The 19,262-nt window shown below is 57.1% G+C and overlaps 2 protein-coding genes across 2 annotated transcripts; one reads left to right on the top strand and one right to left on the bottom strand.

Moving 5' to 3' along the window:
- The first annotated feature begins 978 nt into the window (after nucleotides 1–978).
- Nucleotides 979–9,803, top strand: ARL8A (ADP ribosylation factor like GTPase 8A). Its single transcript, XM_049634354.1, has 7 exons — nucleotides 979–1,267; nucleotides 5,766–5,846; nucleotides 6,201–6,274; nucleotides 7,496–7,589; nucleotides 7,752–7,819; nucleotides 8,062–8,132; nucleotides 8,678–9,803. Exons 1-7 carry the CDS (start codon nucleotides 1,145–1,147, stop codon nucleotides 8,725–8,727), a joined length of 561 nt encoding a protein of 186 aa, XP_049490311.1. The 5' UTR covers nucleotides 979–1,144; the 3' UTR covers nucleotides 8,728–9,803.
- A 4,327-nt stretch (nucleotides 9,804–14,130) lies between these two features.
- On the bottom strand, nucleotides 14,131–18,451 carry GPR37L1 (G protein-coupled receptor 37 like 1). The gene is made up of 2 exons (XM_049634355.1): nucleotides 17,725–18,451; nucleotides 14,131–14,943 (listed from the first exon to the last, which is right to left on the bottom strand). The coding sequence occupies exons 1-2, from the start codon at nucleotides 18,352–18,354 to the stop codon at nucleotides 14,131–14,133; spliced, it is 1,443 nt and encodes a 480-aa protein (XP_049490312.1). The 5' UTR covers nucleotides 18,355–18,451.
- Nucleotides 18,452–19,262: the final 811 nt, after the last annotated feature.

Here is a 19,262-nt window from a genome sequence, read left to right as displayed (position 1 = left end):
CTTCAAGACCAATGATCAAATGATCATTTGGTCATCTTGGGTAGGTTTGACATATGGTTTGACAGTTTATGCACCTTTAGCCAGAACAAGAGACTACACCTGAGTGTGTTTGAAAACCTGATTCTAAAGAGCACTCCTCCTAGGTGGGAGGTTTGCCCTGATGCCTGGAACTACTGGGGAACAGCCAGCCCCTGGGTTCAGCAGCCCTGTGGCTAGGGAGGCATCTCTGCCTGCCTTACATCTCCCACCATCAGTTCTCCTCCTGAAGAAAACTTTGACTTTTACCAAAACAGGCCAACTTTTTCATCCGCTGCAGATCTCCCTCACTGGCACCCCCACCCCCCACCCCGGCAGGATTTTATCTACGAATTATGGTGATACTAGTGAAAATCAACCTCAGCCTCAAACAGCTGTTTCACTTTGGGCCAGAGGCTTCCTAAACACGCAGTCCAGGTAAACTGTGGTTAACAAAACAAGATGGAGTATTAAAACACCCAAAGACGGTTGTGACTCTCCGCCCGTTAGGTTTTGAGAGGATAAGACTCCGTCCCCAGAGATGTTCAGAGGCCAAGGATTCAGGCAACAAAAAGCCTCCATTTCTCTCCCTTTCATAGAGAGCTCATCTCCGCGTCCTGGAAAGTGGGTGAAGCATCCTTCTCCACCCTGCTTAACGGGGACCCCACGCACCTCGGGCCCACCGCCCTTTAAGAAGGAAAGGGGTGCCAGCCAGGGCGCCGCAGCCCGGGAAGGGGACCTCTCTCCCCAGTGTCCCCGGACGCCAGCAGGCGCAGGCCCTACCCCGGAGGCTCGCGGGCTCCCCGCGCACCCCACCCGCGGGCCCGGCGAGGGGCGAGGGAGGGGCGCGCGCTCGGGTGCGAGCCGGACACGGCCGGGCAGCGGCGGCGCGGGAGGGCGGAGGGCGGCGGCGGCGGCGGCGGCGGAGGAGGGGGAGGAGGGCGCCGAAGCCACACCCATCGGCGAGCGGATCCGGGGGCAGCGAGTCGTCGGCCGCTGCGCTCCAGCCTCCGCCCGCACCGAGCCGCGGGACCCGGGCCGCACCGGGGAGGGGCCGCTCCGGGCCGCAGCGCGAGGGCAGCGAGGGGCGGCGGGCAGCCGGCACCGGGCGGGGCCGGCCGCAGCGACCATGATCGCTTTGTTCAACAAGCTGCTGGACTGGTTCAAGGCCCTGTTCTGGAAGGAGGAGATGGAGCTCACGCTGGTCGGGCTGCAGTACTCCGGCAAGACCACCTTCGTCAACGTGATCGCGGTACGGGGGCGCGGGGCGCGGGCCCGGGGCGCCGGCCGAGGGTCGGGCCTGTGTCGGCCTGCGCCGCGCCCTGGTGAGCCGGGGTCGCCGCCTGGCATGGCCGGGCACCGCCGGGCGCCGGGCGGGGGAGGAGCGGGCCCGAGCGCTTGGGGCCTAGCACGGCCCGTGGGAGACCTGGGTGGCGCGCGACCCGCTGTCCCGCCCGGGCCGGGATGGCACGGCTGGGGGCGGGGGAAGGGGGGCGAGGACACCGGCTGGGGCCCTGGGCCTGGCGGCCCCTGGGGGTCACGAGGCTGGCGGGATCCGCCGCCTGCAGAGACAGGCTCCCTCCGGTCCCCGCGCGAGGGGGCATGACGGGGCGAAAGCGCCCGGGCCTTCCCGCCCCGCGTGCGGAGGGTCGCGGGACCCGGCGGCCGGAGCGGCTTGGGGAAGGGGCCTGGGCAAGCCCAGCCCCACCCCGAGGCTTTAACCCCTCTCTGCCGGAAGGGGAAGCCCCGGCGCTGTTGAGGGAGAGGGGAGGTGTCCCCTGGGGGTAGTGGCATCAGCTGAGGCCCTTGGCACCAGCTCAGACTCCTCCTCTCCAGGAACCCGCGGCGTCTTAGCTGGGGGTCCGGGGAGGATGGCATCGTAAAGGGAGTTTGGAGTCTCCGTCTGGCTCAGAAGTTGCAGCAGGAGGTGCCCCAACCAGAGGATGAGTTGGAGGGGCGCTGCCCACTCTAGGGACACGGGAGAGAGTGGCTCTGAGGGCTTTGGGTAGTCCAGACGGAGATGGGCAATTGTAAGTCTTTCACTGCCAGGGAGTGGTGGGGAAGGAGTTAAAATCTGTCTTACAAAAAGGGAAGATGGGCTCCATGGGTGTGTGAGCTGAGGCTGCGGTAATGGCTGCGGCCTGCATTAAAGAGCTTGGCTGGACTGGGCGTGTGGGGCTGAGGGAGGCTTGGGGCAGGTGCTGGGGTTGCCCCCCGCCGGTCCCAGTACCCATACTGGGGTTTCTGAGAATTGTGGATTGGCCACACACTGGCCAAAAATGCCGATGATGTGGGTTAGCAAAGAAGTATGGCCGGTCAGCCCAGGTACTTCTCTGTGTTGTGGCCCATCCCGGAAGAAGAGGGCCCCCCTGATGGATCTCAGCATCCCAGAAGGAGCATGGCCTGAGGCAGGAGGGCAGAGGGAAGGCTGGAGGCTGGAGCTGCGGGTACCCCACGGTCACATATTTAGGCACTGGCTTCCTTTTCCAAACATGTTTTGCAGAGGACTCCTGCCCCTTTCTCCACCCAGTGGTTCCTAGTTCCTCATCCGACAGGCCAGGACCTTCAGGCCCCTGCTGGTTTTTTGGCATGATAGTCTCCTAGCCGACATGTGCCCCTGGGCTCCTGTCTGAGAGTTTGGCCCCTAGTTAGATTTGGCATTGACTTGGGCTCTTGGGCCCCCTTAGGCAGGAACATAACACCTGGACTCTGATCCTGCAGGCCTGGGTGGCTTGGCTTCTAGGCATTTAGATCTGGGAGACGTCTCCAGGGTAAGGCCAAGAGGAGGACCAAGTTGTTGCTGCTCTAACAGCTCACCCTAGGTGTCACCTCCAGTCCCCAGGGAAGCCACGCGCCTGGGCAGAGATGCACAGGTACCCAGGTGGGTTCCAGTTCCTCGTCAGGAGGGCCTCCTCTAGACCTGCATCATATCCAAAACAGGATCAGACCCAGGAACAGAACCCAAGAGTCACATATTACACTGCCAGGTCAGAGTTCGGGTGATGTACAGCTCTTAGCCCATGCATTCCCTCGTTCGATACTCAACTTGCCACTTCGGCTCACCCGAAGGGCTCACCATCCTAAATGTGCCAGCAAAATTTCCCTTTAAAGAGGCCTTCCAAGAAAAATCACCCCTTGTGGACTTCCGCGGGAGTTTTAGGATCAGGGAAACTGGTGTTCTCCAATCCTCCAGGGCTCCCGCACTGGCATTTCTGCCCACCTTGTGTATAACCACGGTAGAATGTCTTTCAGAAGGAAATGAAGAATCGGGACCCCTGGCCTTTGTTCCTATGCCCACCGCTGACTTTCTGAATCACCTTTGCCCACTCATTTGTCATCTGTTGGTCTCAGCTTTTTTCCCATTTGGCTTTTTCTACTCCCCCTATGAGGTCTGACTGTAAATAGAAGTTGAGTTTATGTGTCTAGCTACTCAGCAGGCTAATGTGAACTGGAAAAAAAAAAATTATACAGAGACTTCACAGTCCTCCTAAGGACCTAGAAGTGTTCTGTTGAGTTCCTCTCAAAAAGTTGTGATGGAGAAAGTAGGAGATGTTTTGCCTGAGGGAAAAAAAGAGAGCCCTTTTCAAATATTTAAAAGTGTAAAAGACTGTCCTATGGAAGAACTACTCTTGGGGTACCCAAGTCTTTGGAACAAGGGATGGAAGTTCTAGGAAGATGAATTTTTGACTCAGTATACAGAATTTTCAGACAGTGGGAGCCCACCCAAGAGGGAATGAGCCAGGGGGTATTCGAGGCTGAGACAAAAGGTTACTTCTGGCAGTTAAGTGAGGAGCTTGTGAGATCAGGAGGCATCAGCAGGGAAATGAAGTCATAACCTGGTTGCAGCTTAGCTTTGATTCACAGCTGAACTGGCTATTTGGGTACCGGGGAGCCTGGTTTCCCGAACGTTTTCCTAGCCCCAAATCACATTGTGCCAGGCCAGGCTTTTTCAGGTATATGGGAGCCTATGAATCTTCTATTTGCCAGAGATGCCAGATGGCTCTTCATGCGACACCCAGACCATTTCCATTTCCAAGCACTTTGCGAGCCTTATTTGCCAGTCTCTAGGAAACAAAAACCCTGGTCCCCATTTCACGGGAGGAAGCCTTGAGGCCCGATGAGGTTGAAGTGTCTTGCCCACGCTCCTCCATGTGAATGGTTAATAAAAACTGGGCTTTCTTCTTTAGACCCTTATGTTCTTCAGCAGCCCCGATGGGGAGGAGTGGACTTTGGTCCAGCGGGTGCCCCCACCCCCACCCTGGCACCTTGCTGGGGTTTGGATATTAGACCACATGTGTTTAGGGCCTCCATACTTAGCTGGAAGCAAAGCTGTCCTCCTTCAGGATGCTCCCTTTCCCTCGGTGATTCCTAACTTTTAGGGCTCTGGGACCCTTTTGATAACTGATAAAAATTAGACACCCTTTCCCCAGAGAAGTGTCCATACAAACAAAAATTTTGTACATGCACATCGGGAGCAATTTCAGGGGGTTTACGGACTCTCTGCAGTCCACCTGTGACCCTTGGGGTGGGAACCCTTACTCTACCGTGTCATGAGCATGAGTCATAAGGACTCAGTTCTCACTTGCAAGAACTTTGGTGAATGAGTTTGGGTGATTCCTCTGGATAAAAGGGAATCGCTCGCTCTCATTTGGATGGATCCTCAGGCAGTCTTCATTCAGGCCTACAGGCTCTGGATAAGAAATCGTCATCTCCTACACCTTGGCTAAGGGGCAGAGCCCCTGACTTCCTTACGTGACCTGAGGCAAATTATTCCTACCACCTAGCACAAACAAATGGCATGGTAGAGAGACAAGGCTGTCACCCTCAGATTCAAGGTTAAGCAAGTCCCATCTCCTGCACCTGAGGGGTTGGTTGTAAGCAAAATTGTCCTACATGTGAACACGGAAATGACCTTGGAGCAAGTTTGGTCTGGCCTGCAGGCCTGGGCTAGTTTAGAGCAATCTAGACATCTTGGAGACCATTTAGAGGGGGGAGAAACGACGATCGTTTGAATTCGAGAGTGGGTTATGGGATATGGAGTTATAGTCAACTCCTAATTATTCAGCAAACATTTGCTAATGTTGTTAATGGAGGCATGGTTCCCCTCCCCAAGAAGCTCTCAGTCCAGTGGGGAGACACATAAGTCAACAGGGAGTACAGAGTGTGGATTATCCATCCTAACAAATGGGAGTGTAGTACAAATAGACCACAACCACCGGACAATCCAGAAATTACTTGGTGGGCATTGCACGTTGGGGTGGCCACTTTACCTTCCCTCAAAACATTTGCTGCCAGTTTGAAGATATGTCTCCTTCCCTTGAGATCCCCCCTCACTGCTTATCATGAGCTGCTTGAAGTTCTTTTGTTGGGAGGTAATTCTTCTGCTCCACTGGAGACTAAGTACAATAAAAGGGCTCCTGTTCCAACAGAGAGATGTAGGTTAGACTTTAGGAGGAATTTTTTCCCCGGTCTGGGCTGCGAGACTTTGAGTTTGCCTGAAGAAGACAGGCCTCGTGTTCATGGGAGAGCCCCAGGAACTGGGTGAACACCTGAGTTGTTTATGGCCATCCCCCCCTGAAACCAAGGGACACTCAGGAGATGGCCCCATGCCCCCCCGCAGAGGGGTGCCTGTGAAGCTCGGGCCTGGCCTCTGCCTCACTCTTGCAGCCTTGTGGCCGTGGCCACCAGAGGTGGCGTATCTGGGTTCTGTCAGTTGTTACCCCTTTTCCAATTCTGACTCTTCCTCCCAGTCAGGACAGTTCAACGAGGACATGATCCCCACCGTGGGTTTCAACATGCGCAAAATCACCAAAGGGAACGTGACCATCAAGGTGAGCGGCAGGAAGCCAAAACTCTGGGCACAGCTGGGGCCACAGAAGAGCCCGTGTGTGCCTGTTGGGGCCGGGCACCCGGAAGGGAGTTGGGGAGGGCATCTGCGACCCCTGGGGGGAGAAGCTGAAGGAAAGCCGAGGCTAGGATAGTGCGGAAAAGAGCACAAGACTTCTGAGGCAGTCAGAGGGGTGCAGAGACAGGAGGACCGGACAGCACGTGAATCCTGGGGGGGGGGGGGGGGGGGGGGGGGTGGTGTGTGCAGGGAGTAGGGGAGCGGTGAGGGGGACTTGGGAGCCAAGATGGGTTCGATTGCCTGCTTGCTGCTGAGACCGTGTCACCCTCTTCTCGCTCAGCTCTGGGACATTGGGGGACAGCCCCGATTCCGCAGCATGTGGGAGCGCTACTGCCGAGGAGTGAGTGCCATTGTGTAAGTGCAGGGCCAGGCTGGTGGCAGGACTCAGCCTCACCTGGCTCCCCGCCCCCCACCACCACCCCGCCCGCCCCGGCCCCGCAACCTCACTACCTGTAGGAGCCACAGGTCCAGAACTGGATCCATCAAAGTGCTGGGTTCGCAACACACTGTCCGTACACGGCCGGCCTTTACTTTGTGTGCAGATAAGAATATCTGTGAAACACTCTGGGCACCTCCCGGCCAATCTGAGAACCAGAGCATCAACCGGCTCAAAGTACCTGTGTCTCCCTGCCTCCCCCCAATTTAGAGTCACCGCTCTCCTGACTTTTGTGCGATTTAAATGGCTCATTCCCTTGCTTTTAAAAAATAATTTTATCTCACATGTGTATGCCCAAACAAAAGATTGTTTTGTTTTCATTGTTTTTTACCTCATGTAAAAAACATTTTTTGGGGGGGCGCCCGGGTGGCTCAGTGGGTTGAGCGACCGACTTCGGCTCAGGTCGTGATCTCGCGGCCTGTGAGTTCGAGCCCCGCGTCGGGCTCTGTGCTGACAGCTCGGAGCCTGGAGCCTGCTTCGGATTCTGTGTCTCCCTCTCTCTCTGACCCTCCCCCTGTTCATGCTCTGTCTGTCTCTGTCTCAAAGATAAATAAACATTAAAAAAAAATTTTTTTTTAATTATTTTTAATGTTTGTTTATTTTTGAGAGAGAGAGAGAGACAGGGCGTGAGCGGGGCAGGGTCAGAAAGGGAGACACAGAATCCGAAGCAGGCTCCAGGCTCCAAGCTGTCAGCACAGAGCCCGACGCGGGGCTCGAACTCACGGACCACGAGATCACGACCTGAGCCGAAGTCGGTCGCTCAACCCACTGAGCCACCTAGGTGGCCCTGACCTCATTTTTTAAAAGTATCTTGCTGCAAGAAAATCTTCTGGGGCATCCTTTGCTTTTTTCTCACTCACCCATAGCTAGTCTTTCCCTGAACACTTAAGAGGGTCACTTTGGGAGGGATTTACACATAATCTCAAAGAGCCAAGCTTCACCCCCTGCATGACAGCTTCTTCGGAGGGGACTTTGGACGACGGGATAACGGCAGGCCCTGGAGGAGGCCTAGATAGCCCACAGATCAAGAGGTGACCAAGCCCAAACAAGAGGTTTGCTCCCGCAAGCAGCAGGTCCTTCTCTTCCTACCTCTCAGCCTGTAGTGTCAACCTGCTTGTCCCCACCCTGCTGTCCCCCAGGTACATGGTGGACGCCGCTGACCAGGAGAAGATTGAGGCCTCCAAGAATGAGTTGCACAACCTGCTGGACAAACCCCAGCTGCAGGGCATTCCGGTCAGCAGTGCATTGGAGTGGGGGAGGCGGGGAGGGAGCCCGCTGGGAAGTCACTGGGGGCCTGGCCAGAGGCAGGTGAAGGCCAGGCACAGTTGAGGTGGGGAGAGGAAACAGACGGCCTGGCCCGGCAGCCCTGGACCTAGTCTTTGTCCTCCTCTGTAGGTCTTAGTCCTGGGTAACAAGCGAGACCTTCCAGGAGCACTGGATGAGAAGGAGCTGATTGAGAAAATGTGAGTTTGGCTACTCTTCTCTGTCCTTCCTCCCTGCTCCCCCGATTTCCCAGGCCACGGGAGAGGGAGACGGCTTGCTGCTGCTCTCAGTATTCGCCACATGGTGGCAGCAGAGCCTACCTTTCCCGGAGCCTCGCCCTCCCCATTGTAGCTCCTGAGCAAGAAAAGGACTCTGGCGCCCCCAGCCCCAGGCCTCCTGGGCAGTCCTAGCCTCAGCAGGTTCTACTCTGGTTTCCCCCCAGGAATCTTTCTGCCATCCAGGACCGAGAGATCTGCTGCTACTCCATTTCCTGCAAAGAAAAGGACAACATTGGTGCGCGTGGGTATGGGGGAGTTGCTGGCATTCTGGGAAGAGCCTGGGACAAGGGGAGGAGCGGAGAGGCACTTCTGGGTGTTCTGGGGCAGTGACTCTCAAAGGTTTTCACTCCACAACCTTCCTTGAAGCCCAAAGCTCTATGGTTCTCCTGGGGTAGGACAGGCATCGGGGAAGCTCAGAATCTGAGCATCACCCGGCTCTGCCCTCTACTGGTTGTGTGATCTTAGGCAAATCGCTCCCTTCCTGGAGCCTTGCTTCCCCCACTATAACGGTCACAGGGTTAGATCAGGCGATTCCCAGGCCCCTTCTGGCTGTGACGTCCCATGGCTCCGTCCTTCACGCCACCCAGATGCCCCCCGCCACTCATCTGGGGCTGTTTGGAGCTCGATGGCTCTGGGCTTTTGCTGCCCTTAGAGTCAATCCCCAGTTGCAGTTTTGGAAGCCCTGGGCTTAGGCCACTCCCTAAGGTGTTTGTTCCACCTCCCCAGTCGGCCCAGCACAAACTAGAAGGCCTATAAACCTCTCTGTCGTCCCCCACCCAGATATCACCCTACAGTGGCTTATTCAACACTCAAAGTCACGGAGAAGCTGAGACTGCGGTCCTTCCCCCTCGGACCAGGGACCTGCTGTCATCCAAACCCGAAGCCGAGCTCCCCGCCCACCCTGCCGTCCCCCCTAAGCCCGCCCCTCCTCACTCAGTGTGGGGAGGGGCCCTCTGGGGATCCCAGAGTCCTGTTCTGCTGAGGTTTGAACTCCTGATTTTATTGTAAAATAAACCGTTCCCATTCTGGCCCCCTAACCTCTCGCCCTTCCCCTTCCCTCTGCCTTCTGCCGGCCCTGCTTCCGGCCCCTTAACAGCCCTGGCCCCATAGCCCCTGCCCTCCTCTCTCCCGTGCCCCACTCCTACACTGCCCTTTTCAACACTCTTCTGTTGTCGTCCTGTGTGTACAGTATATATATGTATATATATTTTAATTTTTTAATTTAAGCAAAGACTAAAATCAACCATTTGATGCTGCAGGGGCCCGTCAGGACCCGGGAGGGGGGCGGTCTGGAAAGAAGGAAAGAGATGCGGGGTGGGCTTGGGGCAGGTTCAGATTAGGAAAGTGAAGGCTGGCACCTGGGGGGCAGGTACCAGCCAGGGCACTGGCGGCCATCCCCATGTCGCGTTCATTTCCACTTCCCGATCTGGCTTGTCCCCGTAGTGCTTGAACGTCACAGGCTGACTGCCACCTCCGGAGGTGCCCCTGTCTGCCCCCCACCCCCCACCCCAGCCTCAGTAGGGCCACCAGGCACAACCAGGTGCCAGAGAGCACCAGGCGGAAGGGGCAGGAGGCCAGCGCCCGGGGCGCCCCAGCAGCCCCTCCTGCCCGTTCCTGGCTCCCAGCTCCTGCCCCTTCCTGGGGCCCCCCCAACTCCATGGGCCACCTCATTTTCTGTTCTCATTTTGCAGAGTTGCACAAGGAGAGAACTCAGCATGGGGGGTTGGTTCTTTGGGTTTTGTTTTCTGTTGGTTTATGTGTTTAATTTAATGATTTGTAAAGTGATGTTCCTCTTCCTTTTTTACACTTTTCAGCTCATATTTAACCTCTGTTTGGAAAATGATTCTTGTAACTGTACATTTTTTTGCCTCCTAACAACACGAATAAATGACCAGTTTTGTGTCGGGGGGGGTGTACGGGGCTGGTTATTTGTCCGTTAGATGCCACGGAATGACTGGCTGGCCCGCACACTGGGCACAAACAGCCACGGAGAGGGAGGCACGCGCTCACACCGGGAACACAATGGCACTTCACACAGCAGCCTCCCGCGCGTGTGCCGGGCCTCGCCGGGCCTCCCTCTCCCTCCCTCGTCAGATTCGCATGCGGTCGGCTCTGAGCTTCCAGCTGCCAAGTGGAGCTAAAGAGGAAGTCTGTTTAAGGACCTGCCTGGGGCTGGGGTCAGCGTGGCGGGAGTGTGGGGCTGCATCCCGGATGTGTGCGGGGCTGCACCTCCCTCGAGTCCATTCAGAGCCCTACCTGCAGCCACAGCGAATTGTCCTCCAGGGGGCGGTGCCGGGCCTGCAGAGCCTGACGGCTTCCCCCCTTCCCTGCTTCTCTGTTGGTGTCTGTGCCACCGGTTTCTTGGGAGAGAGGCCGTACCCTTGTTCCTGTGCCCAATCCCAGTCCTTTCCCTACTTGACCCCAGCCTTCAGAGCTGGTCCCCCCTCCTCCTTGCCCACAGCTGCGGCTTCTGAGCCTTGCAGGCCCAGCTTACCCAAATCCGGGGCCATCTTGACCCAGTTTCGCAGGAAAGCCCCGCCTCTCCCCTGCTCCGCCCCCTTCAGTCTCCCGTCCCCCTGGAGAACAGAGCAGGCCCCTACAGCAGCTGTTTTCTCGTCCTCTAGTCCTGCCTCTGCTGGAAGTCACTTCTAGTCACTTCTGCAGGAAGAAGGAGGCATGGTTCCCTTAGATGTGGGAGCAGGGATCCCAGGGCTTCGGCCTCAAGGGTCCTGGGCCTGCCCTATTGGCTCTGAACTTCACCTATTGGCACCTATTGGCTCTGAACTTCTTGGTGCCCAGGGCTTCCTCCTGAAGGTAGTTTATAGTCAGAAATGACTCGGGGCGGTGGGGGGGTGCCTGTGTGGTGGCTCAGTCGGTTAAGCGTCAGACTTCGGCTCAGGTCATGATCTCGCAGTTTGTGAGTTCGAGCCCGGCGTCAGGCTCTGTGCTGACAGCTTGGAGCCTGGAGCCTACTTCGGATTCTGTGTCTCCCTCTTTCTCTGCCCCTCTCCTGCTAGTGCTCTGTCTCTCAAAAATAAATAAAAGTCCAAAAAAAAATTTTTTTTTTTTTTAAAGAAAGAAATGACTTGCCTGGAAAGGCAGTTCCCCTTTACCAGAGGAGTTGGAGGAAAGAATGTGGATGGAATTAGGCAAATGGAGAGAAGTGGTTTTAAGGTGTCTTCTAGCTCCTAAGGAATAGGAAACGTGCCCCCTGGTTAAGGAGGCTGAAGGTGGGACCAGGCTGCCCCCGTGCTCTCCTGGCTGCAGAGGTGGCAGGAGTTGCCCTTGGCCTAGGAGGCTGGAGAGGCCTGACGGTCACTCATGTGGGGAGCAGGACGGGGCAGGTGTCAGGGCAGACCTGCCTTTCCCAGTCCTGAATCCCCCGATGAGGGGTGACATTGGAGGTTAGACAGGATGAGCTGCTTACCAGCAAGCAGGCATCATCCTACCACAGTGGCTGCACGCAGCAGGTGCCTAATAGGACCTAAAGAATTTGTGGAAGTTGGACCGGGAACAGACTGTGCGTATATATGTAAATCATCGTTCGGGGCCCTTTCAAGTCCCAAAGCCTGGATGAGTTTTGAGAGTACCCTGGCAAGCCTAGTCTGTAGTACTAGAGAATTCATTTCCCAAAAGGAAGGAAGAAAAGGTGCCAGGCGTCATGCCACATGCTTTATATATCTTGTCTCGTTTAATGACTGTAGTCCTCTGTGAGAGAGGGGTTGTTCCCATTTTACAGATGAGGAAACTGAGAGGCTCAATGACCACGTCCGGTCCCATTGGAGGGAGGTGATTCTCAATGCAAAGTGCTCGTGCTCTCTGCCCCCCACTCCCAGCTGAAGGGGGAGGCTCCGTGGATTGCCCTCTCCCCCCCACCTGGCCTCGGGGTCTGAGGGCTGGTCTAAAGTCTGCCCCGAGGGGGAGGGAGAATGTCTGTGCTGCCTCTGAGCATCCCAGCTCAAATCCACCACCCGCCAGTGTGCCAACCCGCCCCCCACCAGCAGCCTGGGACCCCTGAGCAACAAACGCCACATTGTTCCCCCAGCTGGCCCAGGCCGGAGGGACAGTGGCTCTTTCCCAAGGCCCTGCTGGCCTGCTGACTAATCTTGCAAGCCATTCACGTTGGCAGGCATGGAAGGCGGGGCTGGTGGCAGGGCCTCGAGACACCATCTTCCCCCTCTCATCAGCCCTGAGCTGGCCAAGCAACAGGAGGGAGAAGCAGGGGTGGGGGGGGTGCCCTCTGGAAAAGTCCCCCCAAACAGGATGTCAAGGTGCCCCCTCCCCTGCCCTCAGCCTTCCATCCTCGGCCCTCTCCCCATGCCAGACTTCACCTCAGTTCACCCCGGGCCCCCTCCCTACATCCCATAGGAAGCTACTGGTGCGTCTAGAACGAGGGTGGGGACGGGGGTAGAGAGGGAGTTGGGCGGGGGTGGAGAAAATGGCCCCCGTATCCTCAGTGCCGCAAGCCTGCCTTTGGCTCCCTCTCCAACCTGCCCCCCGCCCACCCATCTTAAGTTTCTACGGACACAGCTGAGGGCTTCGGTCACTGTGGCAACAGGTCTGCTGAGAAATGGGTGGGTGTCACTCCCCAGCACAAAGAGTGTGTGCATGGCAGCTCTATCACTTAGCAACGGCCTCCCTCTCTCTTGGCGTCACCCGTCCTGGGGGTGGGTGCCAGGAAGAGAGAACAAGGCCATTAAGATCCCCAAGAGAGGGGGGGAAGGAGGCTTGGGTCGGGGCCGGGCTGAGGCCAAGGGGTGTGGGTGGGGTGGTCAGAGGAGAAAGGAGCCCAGTGCACTCAGCAACCTCTGTCCCTCATCATCCCTTCCGAGGCCCCGTGCAGATGTTTTAGGTGGATCTGGTGGGCAGAAGTCGCCACTGGGACCCAGAGCTGCACTTGAGACAAAGCTGGGCTTAGGAGGCAGGGAGTGATTTGTGGCCTAGGCCGAGGTGTCCCTTCTGGTTGAGCTTGTGCCAGCTCCTCGAGGCCCAAACAGGGTTAAGGGGGGCTGTGGAAGGACCCCAGAGGGGTACCTGGCGGAAGTGGGACACCCGGGGCAAGACTGGCGGGAGGAGCTGAGGGGTTTCTGGGGGCACAGGACGGAGCTCTGGCTGCCAGGGAGGGGTGTGGTGGGGGCAGGGTGGGGGCAGACCGGGAGCAGGCAGCTGGGCCGTCTACGGGCAAAACAGTCTGTTCTAAGAAACTGAAAAAGAGCAGCTCTCAGAGTCAGAGAGGCTGGAAGGCCCCAGGCTCACCGAGCAAGGCTGCTGGTTTCTCTAAAATGGGGGCTTTGTGGAGGAGGAGGAACAGAGTGGGGGCTCCAGAAGAGATAAGTTTGGCGCCTTTTGACTTCCCAAGGATGCTTGGGCTCAGGCTAGGACAAAGACTTAGTACTCCACCTCCCAAGCCCTTCATCCACTCTGCCCCTCAAAAGCCTTAGGGCCATAAGGCTGGGCAGGACATCAGCCACAGGCCATAAAGGGCCAAATGCGGCCGGGAGGAATCCCCCCAGGGCGCCACCTGTCCTGGAGAAGGGCCAGGTGCATCCGGGCACTGTCAGGATGTGGCACAAGAAACTCCAGTGGGCACAGGGATAGTTCTACCTAGTTTATTGTTTTTGAAGAAGGGCCTTCTACAAGGGAGTACCTACCACGGGGCGGATGGCGGCGGGGCAGGGGCGGGGGGAGGGGGGATTGGCACAGGGCAACCCAGGAGATGTCAGAGAAGGAAGAAGAAAGAGAGAGAAATCCTCCGGAAGAAGAGAAGGTGCCGGGAGGAGGAGATGTCTAAGGCTAGGGCAGACCTGGTCTAGAGAAGAGCCAGGCAGGACTGGCCCCCAAAAGGCCCCCTGTTCTAGGATGAATGAGAGTCAGCAGGCAACGCTTAGAGAAGAGCCAACTAAAGTACAGCAGATTCCAAGACAGAGGCAGGTGAAGTTCTGGCTTCCAGCTGGGGGACTGAGAGTTTCTAGGCAGTTCTAAGGACCTGGAAGCATTACCACCCACTGAGGACAGGGCTGGGAGACGCCAAGAAACAGCCGGGGAAGGCCCTGCTGGGGGAAGGGGCTTTGGCACACCCGAACCCCCACAAGAGGGACCAAGTCCACCTCTAGACAGCAAGACGGGCAGAGAAGCAAGACCTATGGGGCCAGAAACACCAGACACAGGCTGGGGGGCACCCGCCCTGCCCCACCTGGCCCCTGCTCCCACGCCCCCCCACCCCCACCCAGGCCTCAGCAAGGCGTGCCCAGGGGCAGGAGCGGGGGCGACTCCCTGGGCTTGTGGAAGTAGATGGAGGAGGGCAGCTCGGTCTTGAGCTTGTTGTCCGAGCCGCTGGCGGCTGAGGCCTCCGAGGCGCCACCACACTCGGCACAGCAGCAGCAGCAGCAGCCCAGGAAGGCCTGGCCCAGCGGCCTGCAGATACACAGGAGGAGCACGGGGGTGATGGCTCCCTTGAAGAAGATGGAGAACTGGTTGATGAGGCCCAGGAGGTCCAGGGTCTGGCGAGTCAGCTCAGTGGACAGATAGGCCACCACGATGTTGCAGACGTTCTCGGGGAGGGTGCAGAGGGCGTAGACCACGGTCAGGCCCACCACGGTGCTGTTGAGCTGGCTCTCGCACTGCTCGTGTTTGCCTGCCCGGCACTCCGGCTTCCTCCTGGGAGGGCTCCGCACCCGCCACGTCACCAGCTGGCAGGTGACCGTGAAGAGGATGGGCAGGCAGAAGTAGCAGCCAAAGTACCACCACATGCGGGCGTTCTGGTAGGTCATCACCAGCGAGTAGAGGGACTCGGGCAGGCTGGCCGAGGGTTTCATGATGCATGAGTCCACAGTGCCCGTGGCGGGGGCAGGCTCCTGCGACAGCTGCCACAGCAGGAGCTCGGGCACAGCCAGGATCATGGAGCCCACCCAGATGACAGCCAGCTTGGCCAGGATGGACTGGCACCGCTCGATGGGCCTCACCTTTGGCAGGGTGCTGGTGGCCACATGGAAGCGGTCGATGCCCAGGGCGCAGAGGCTGAAGGTGGTGACTCCCAGGGAGGAGACCTGTGGGCAAAGGTGTAGAGGAGGAGAGAAGCACGTGGTCAAACCCAGGAGGCGGGAGGAGGCCTGCGTTTCTGGCTCAGACGGGAAACTGGGTGGTAAGTGTAGAAACAACAGTAATGACAACCACCCTTTAGTGAGTATTTTCCGCGAGTCAGGCACTTGACGTACGTCGCCACATCCTTGCAGCCAACCATCGTACAGACGAAGAAACTGGCTCGGGCAGGATGAGTGCCCTAGGTGGATGGCAGAGTTGAGATCCACACACAGACGGGCCCGACTCTTTCCACCCTGCTTCTTTGCCTCTTGGGCTAGGGAATGAATGGCCTGGGTCCCACAGACCCATATGCTCTCTGAGAGACTCTGGAATATCTTCCCTAACGAAGAATCAAGACAAAGACATAGCAGTTCTGGGTCTTTGTGGGTCCTTCCATCCCCAGATCCCATTATTCCATTATGTGCCTCAGGTGAAAGGTTTTTGAAACATGGCTCAGTCACACACACACACACACACACTCTCTCTCTCTCTCTCTCTCTCTCTCTCTCTGTCTCTTCATCCTATCCAAGAAAGCTAGGGGCCTGGCTGTGTGAGGAAGCAGCCTTCCTCCAAAACAGCCCGGGCCCACCCTCCCTGATGCTATTCATTGAGCACACAGGAAAATCACCCTGTGAGCCAAGAGAGAGAAACCAGAGCAGCAGGGGAAGAAAGTGCCAGAGAGAAGAGAGGAAGAGGAGAACCCTCCCAAGCTATCAGATGATGCTCAACCACACTCAGGGATTGTGCTCAGATCCCCCCTTCTGTCCAAATTCTTCCCTCTTCTGGCTGGGGGAACACAATCTCTGGCTCATTAGCACAGCCACCAAGTGATCTTTGTGAGAACCGGCACCCCCCACTCCCTTGGCAGGGGAGCCCAGGCCTGCGGAAGAGCAGCCTTGGGGCTTGGACAAAACCAAAAATAACACACACAAAAAAATTCCAAGTTGCCTTCTCCTGCTCCCTCCTGCGGGCCTTCCTAAGATCCCCCCTACGGAAGTGTTCTGGGACAGGGTATTTTTCCCTCAACTCCTCCCCATCACCCAGCCTAAAGGGGGGCTCTGTCAGCTCATGAACCATCTCCATCCTCCAGGAGGTGTGGAGCGGGTGGCCCAGGAGGTTGTGAGCCACAGCCTAGGTATTAGGTATGTTGAGACCCGCAGTCAGGCAGGGCAGGCTTTCGTGCAGACAAGAGTTCACATGCATCTGCCCTCCTCCTCTCCTGCTCTTAGACCCTCCCTGGTGAAACCCACCACTTACTGAATTATTTTAATTCTAAGGACTTTGTCGATATTTCCCATTTAATCCTTCAAGAATTCATTCAAATGGTTATTATTATTATTCCCAACTTACAGAGGGGAAAACTGAGGTTCAGACAGATTAAGCAGACCTAGGTCACTCAGCTAGTGAGGGGCAAAGCCTGGTTTCTAATCTAGTCCTCTTGCCCAACCTTTCACAGCGCACCTGGGTCCTAAGCCCCAGATGATAACGAAGATGCCGGGGCTAGTCCCAACCATAGGGCCTTCTGTCAGGTTTGGGTACCTTTGGGCCACGGTGAGGCAGTCTTCCTGGGTCGGGAAGGACACAAAGGGCTGCCCCAACTGCTGAGCCTCAGTCTGTCCAAATATGAAATCATCACTAATATACAGTGAACTGGGAACCGAGTTGGGAACAGAACCTACGTCCAGACGCCTGATCCTGATTCCTTCTCCACTCCGGCAAGCCACTCACGTCCCACAGCATCATCCACTCTCGAGAGGAGCAGCAGCCTTCATGGGGAGGCCACAGCTACTCCAGTCCTCATTAGTAGCCTCCCTCCCGCCCCGCCCGTAGCCAAAATTTAAAAGGCTGCTCGCTTATTTTGTGCCCCTATATAGACACAGTGGCCTTGCTGTGTCTCACATAAATGCACATATATTGGTATATTTTTGTAATGTTTGGGTTAGGCTCTCTGTGTAGGATCTATACATCCATCATCACTCATGTGCCTGTCGTTAGGTGGGAGTTCCCAGAAATGAGGTTGGTGATATATTTTAGAATTGTAGAATAAACCCACCAGTGGGGCCATCTGGTCTACCCCATGGTGGGGCAATAAGCAAATTGGACAGGAGATGTGACCTGCCCCAGTGATACCCGGTATGTCAGAGACATAAGTTGACATTAAGCCCCTCGCCCCCAGGCTCTAGCATCCAGAACTAGGTCTTCCCTTTTAGAGAGGGATGACAATAGTCACAGTAAGGAAGGGACTTTCCTTCTGGCGTTTGCGTTCAAGGGGAGTAGATACTGACTTGACCTGGGGGAGCTGCAGAAGACTGGAATCTCCCTTTACATACTGCTTAGGGAAGCAGGATATTCAGAAGTCAATACCTTGTGGGTGCAGGGCAGCGGCAGTGGCAAAAAGGGAGAAAAAGGAGACACACAGCTGACGGAGCGATTTCTGCGGTGGAAAGATGGAGGGGGGTTAAGGCAGGAAGGGGACAGCTCAGAGTAAAGAGAAAGGGGGAGAGATCTGCCTCGAGGCTGCTCCTGAAGTAAGAGACCAGGCTAAGGCTGGCCCCCAGGGCTCCCACACACCTTCCTGCACCCCCTAGATGCCTTGGTTTCCCTGGGAGCCAATACCGCATTTGTCTCCTTGCCCAAATTGGAGGAGAAGCAAGACGGAGCTCTGGGCCTCTGGGGTCCCGCACACCCACATGTCCCACTTCCGACAGCCTGACGGATTGCAGCCCCAGAGCTGGACACACACTCACCTCCATGAAGGGCACGGCCCGGCAAGAAACGTCACCCAGCAACCTCTGCTTGGTGATCTCATTGAAGATAACAACAGGGAGGCAGAAAAAGAGGACCAGAAAATCCCAGAGGGCCAGGCTCGCGAGGATAGAGTTCCAGGCACTCTTCAGGTAGTAGCTGTGCCACACGATGCACATGACCGACAGGTTACCCACGATGCCCACAGCGAACAGCACCAGGGCCAGGAGCATGATGGCATAGGCACTGTAGGAGCTCTCGGTCACCGGGTACAGGGGGTTCTGAATCTGCAGCCTCTGACCCGGCGTCCCCGTCAGATTGCCCCGAGGCTCCCGCCTGCCTCCTGGGCTGCCCCCGTCCTTGTCTGGGTTGGGGCTGGTGGCCACCAGGGCCTGGGTGGGCTGCAGGCCAGCAGGGTGGATGGGCCGCGGGTACTCGGCCCACTCCTCGGGCACATACTGCTGCACCTCCCTGGCCTCGTCATCCTCAGTGCCTCTCTTGGACCGGCTCTGCTGCTCCTGGGCCTCGGCTCTGTGCCCGCCCGAGTGCAGGGCGGCACCCCCAGACACTCTGCTCAGCCCCGCGGCCAACACCACAGCAAGAGAGACGGCCAGCGGCCACAGCCACTGCATGGCCGGACGAGCAGGAGGCAGCTGCCCCACGAAGAGCAGGTGAGAGAGAGGGGTCCAAGCGCAGGGCTGACCGGAGAGAGGCAGCTGGCCGCTTGGTCCGCCTCCAGTCAGGCGTCTGGCATCACCAGCCTGCTCCAGTGGACCCGAGCTTCTCCCTCCCACCCCGTTGGCCAGGGGCCGGGCAAGGCCCTCTGCTGGACATAGAGCATTCATCTTGCCCTCCAGGACACTCCTCCTCGGGCCCCACAGGGCAACGGCAGGTCAGACCTGCGGAGGCCTCACAGGCCACCTGCTCCCAGCCTCTGAAGAGAAGGCTGGAGCCCAGAGAGGGGACGTGGCTGGCCTAGGGTCCCACGGTGTGGAGGGGCAGACCGGGGACTGGAACACAGGCCTTCACACTCTGCCTCGGGAGGCAATGCTCAGGCAGCTCCTACGTTTGAAACTGTCATTTATTGAACACTCCCTAGATCCTAGCACTCAGCTGACGAACACTCACAACAGCTCTATGGGGTAAATGCTATTATCACCCCTTTGCAGGCTTTCAGTCACGTACCGGCATAGCTGATACACGGCAGAGCCAGGCCCAGGACCCGGATCTGACTCCAGAGCTCTGAACTCAACAAGCACAAGTCCATCCGCCTGCCTTCTAACCACCCGAACTCCTCGCGGAAAGCAAAAAATCAAAATCGAAAAACGCATTCTGATCCAGACACGAGATCACGAGATGGATGGACATTTGCAATGACCAGTATTTACTGAGCACCTGCTATGCTCCAGACAGTCAGAAAACAAATACGTAAAAGACCTCTGCCACCAAGGAGCTTTCAGTCCAGAGGGGGAAAGGGATATGTAAATCAATAATTACAATTCAGTGTGATAGATGCTGTGAAAGGCAAAGGACAAGTCTG

Source organism: Panthera uncia, chromosome F1, assembly GCF_023721935.1.
Source record: "Panthera uncia isolate 11264 chromosome F1, Puncia_PCG_1.0, whole genome shotgun sequence".
NCBI classification, from domain to species: domain Eukaryota; kingdom Metazoa; phylum Chordata; class Mammalia; order Carnivora; family Felidae; genus Panthera; species Panthera uncia.
This window is presented reverse-complemented; position numbering and strand designations above follow the sequence as displayed.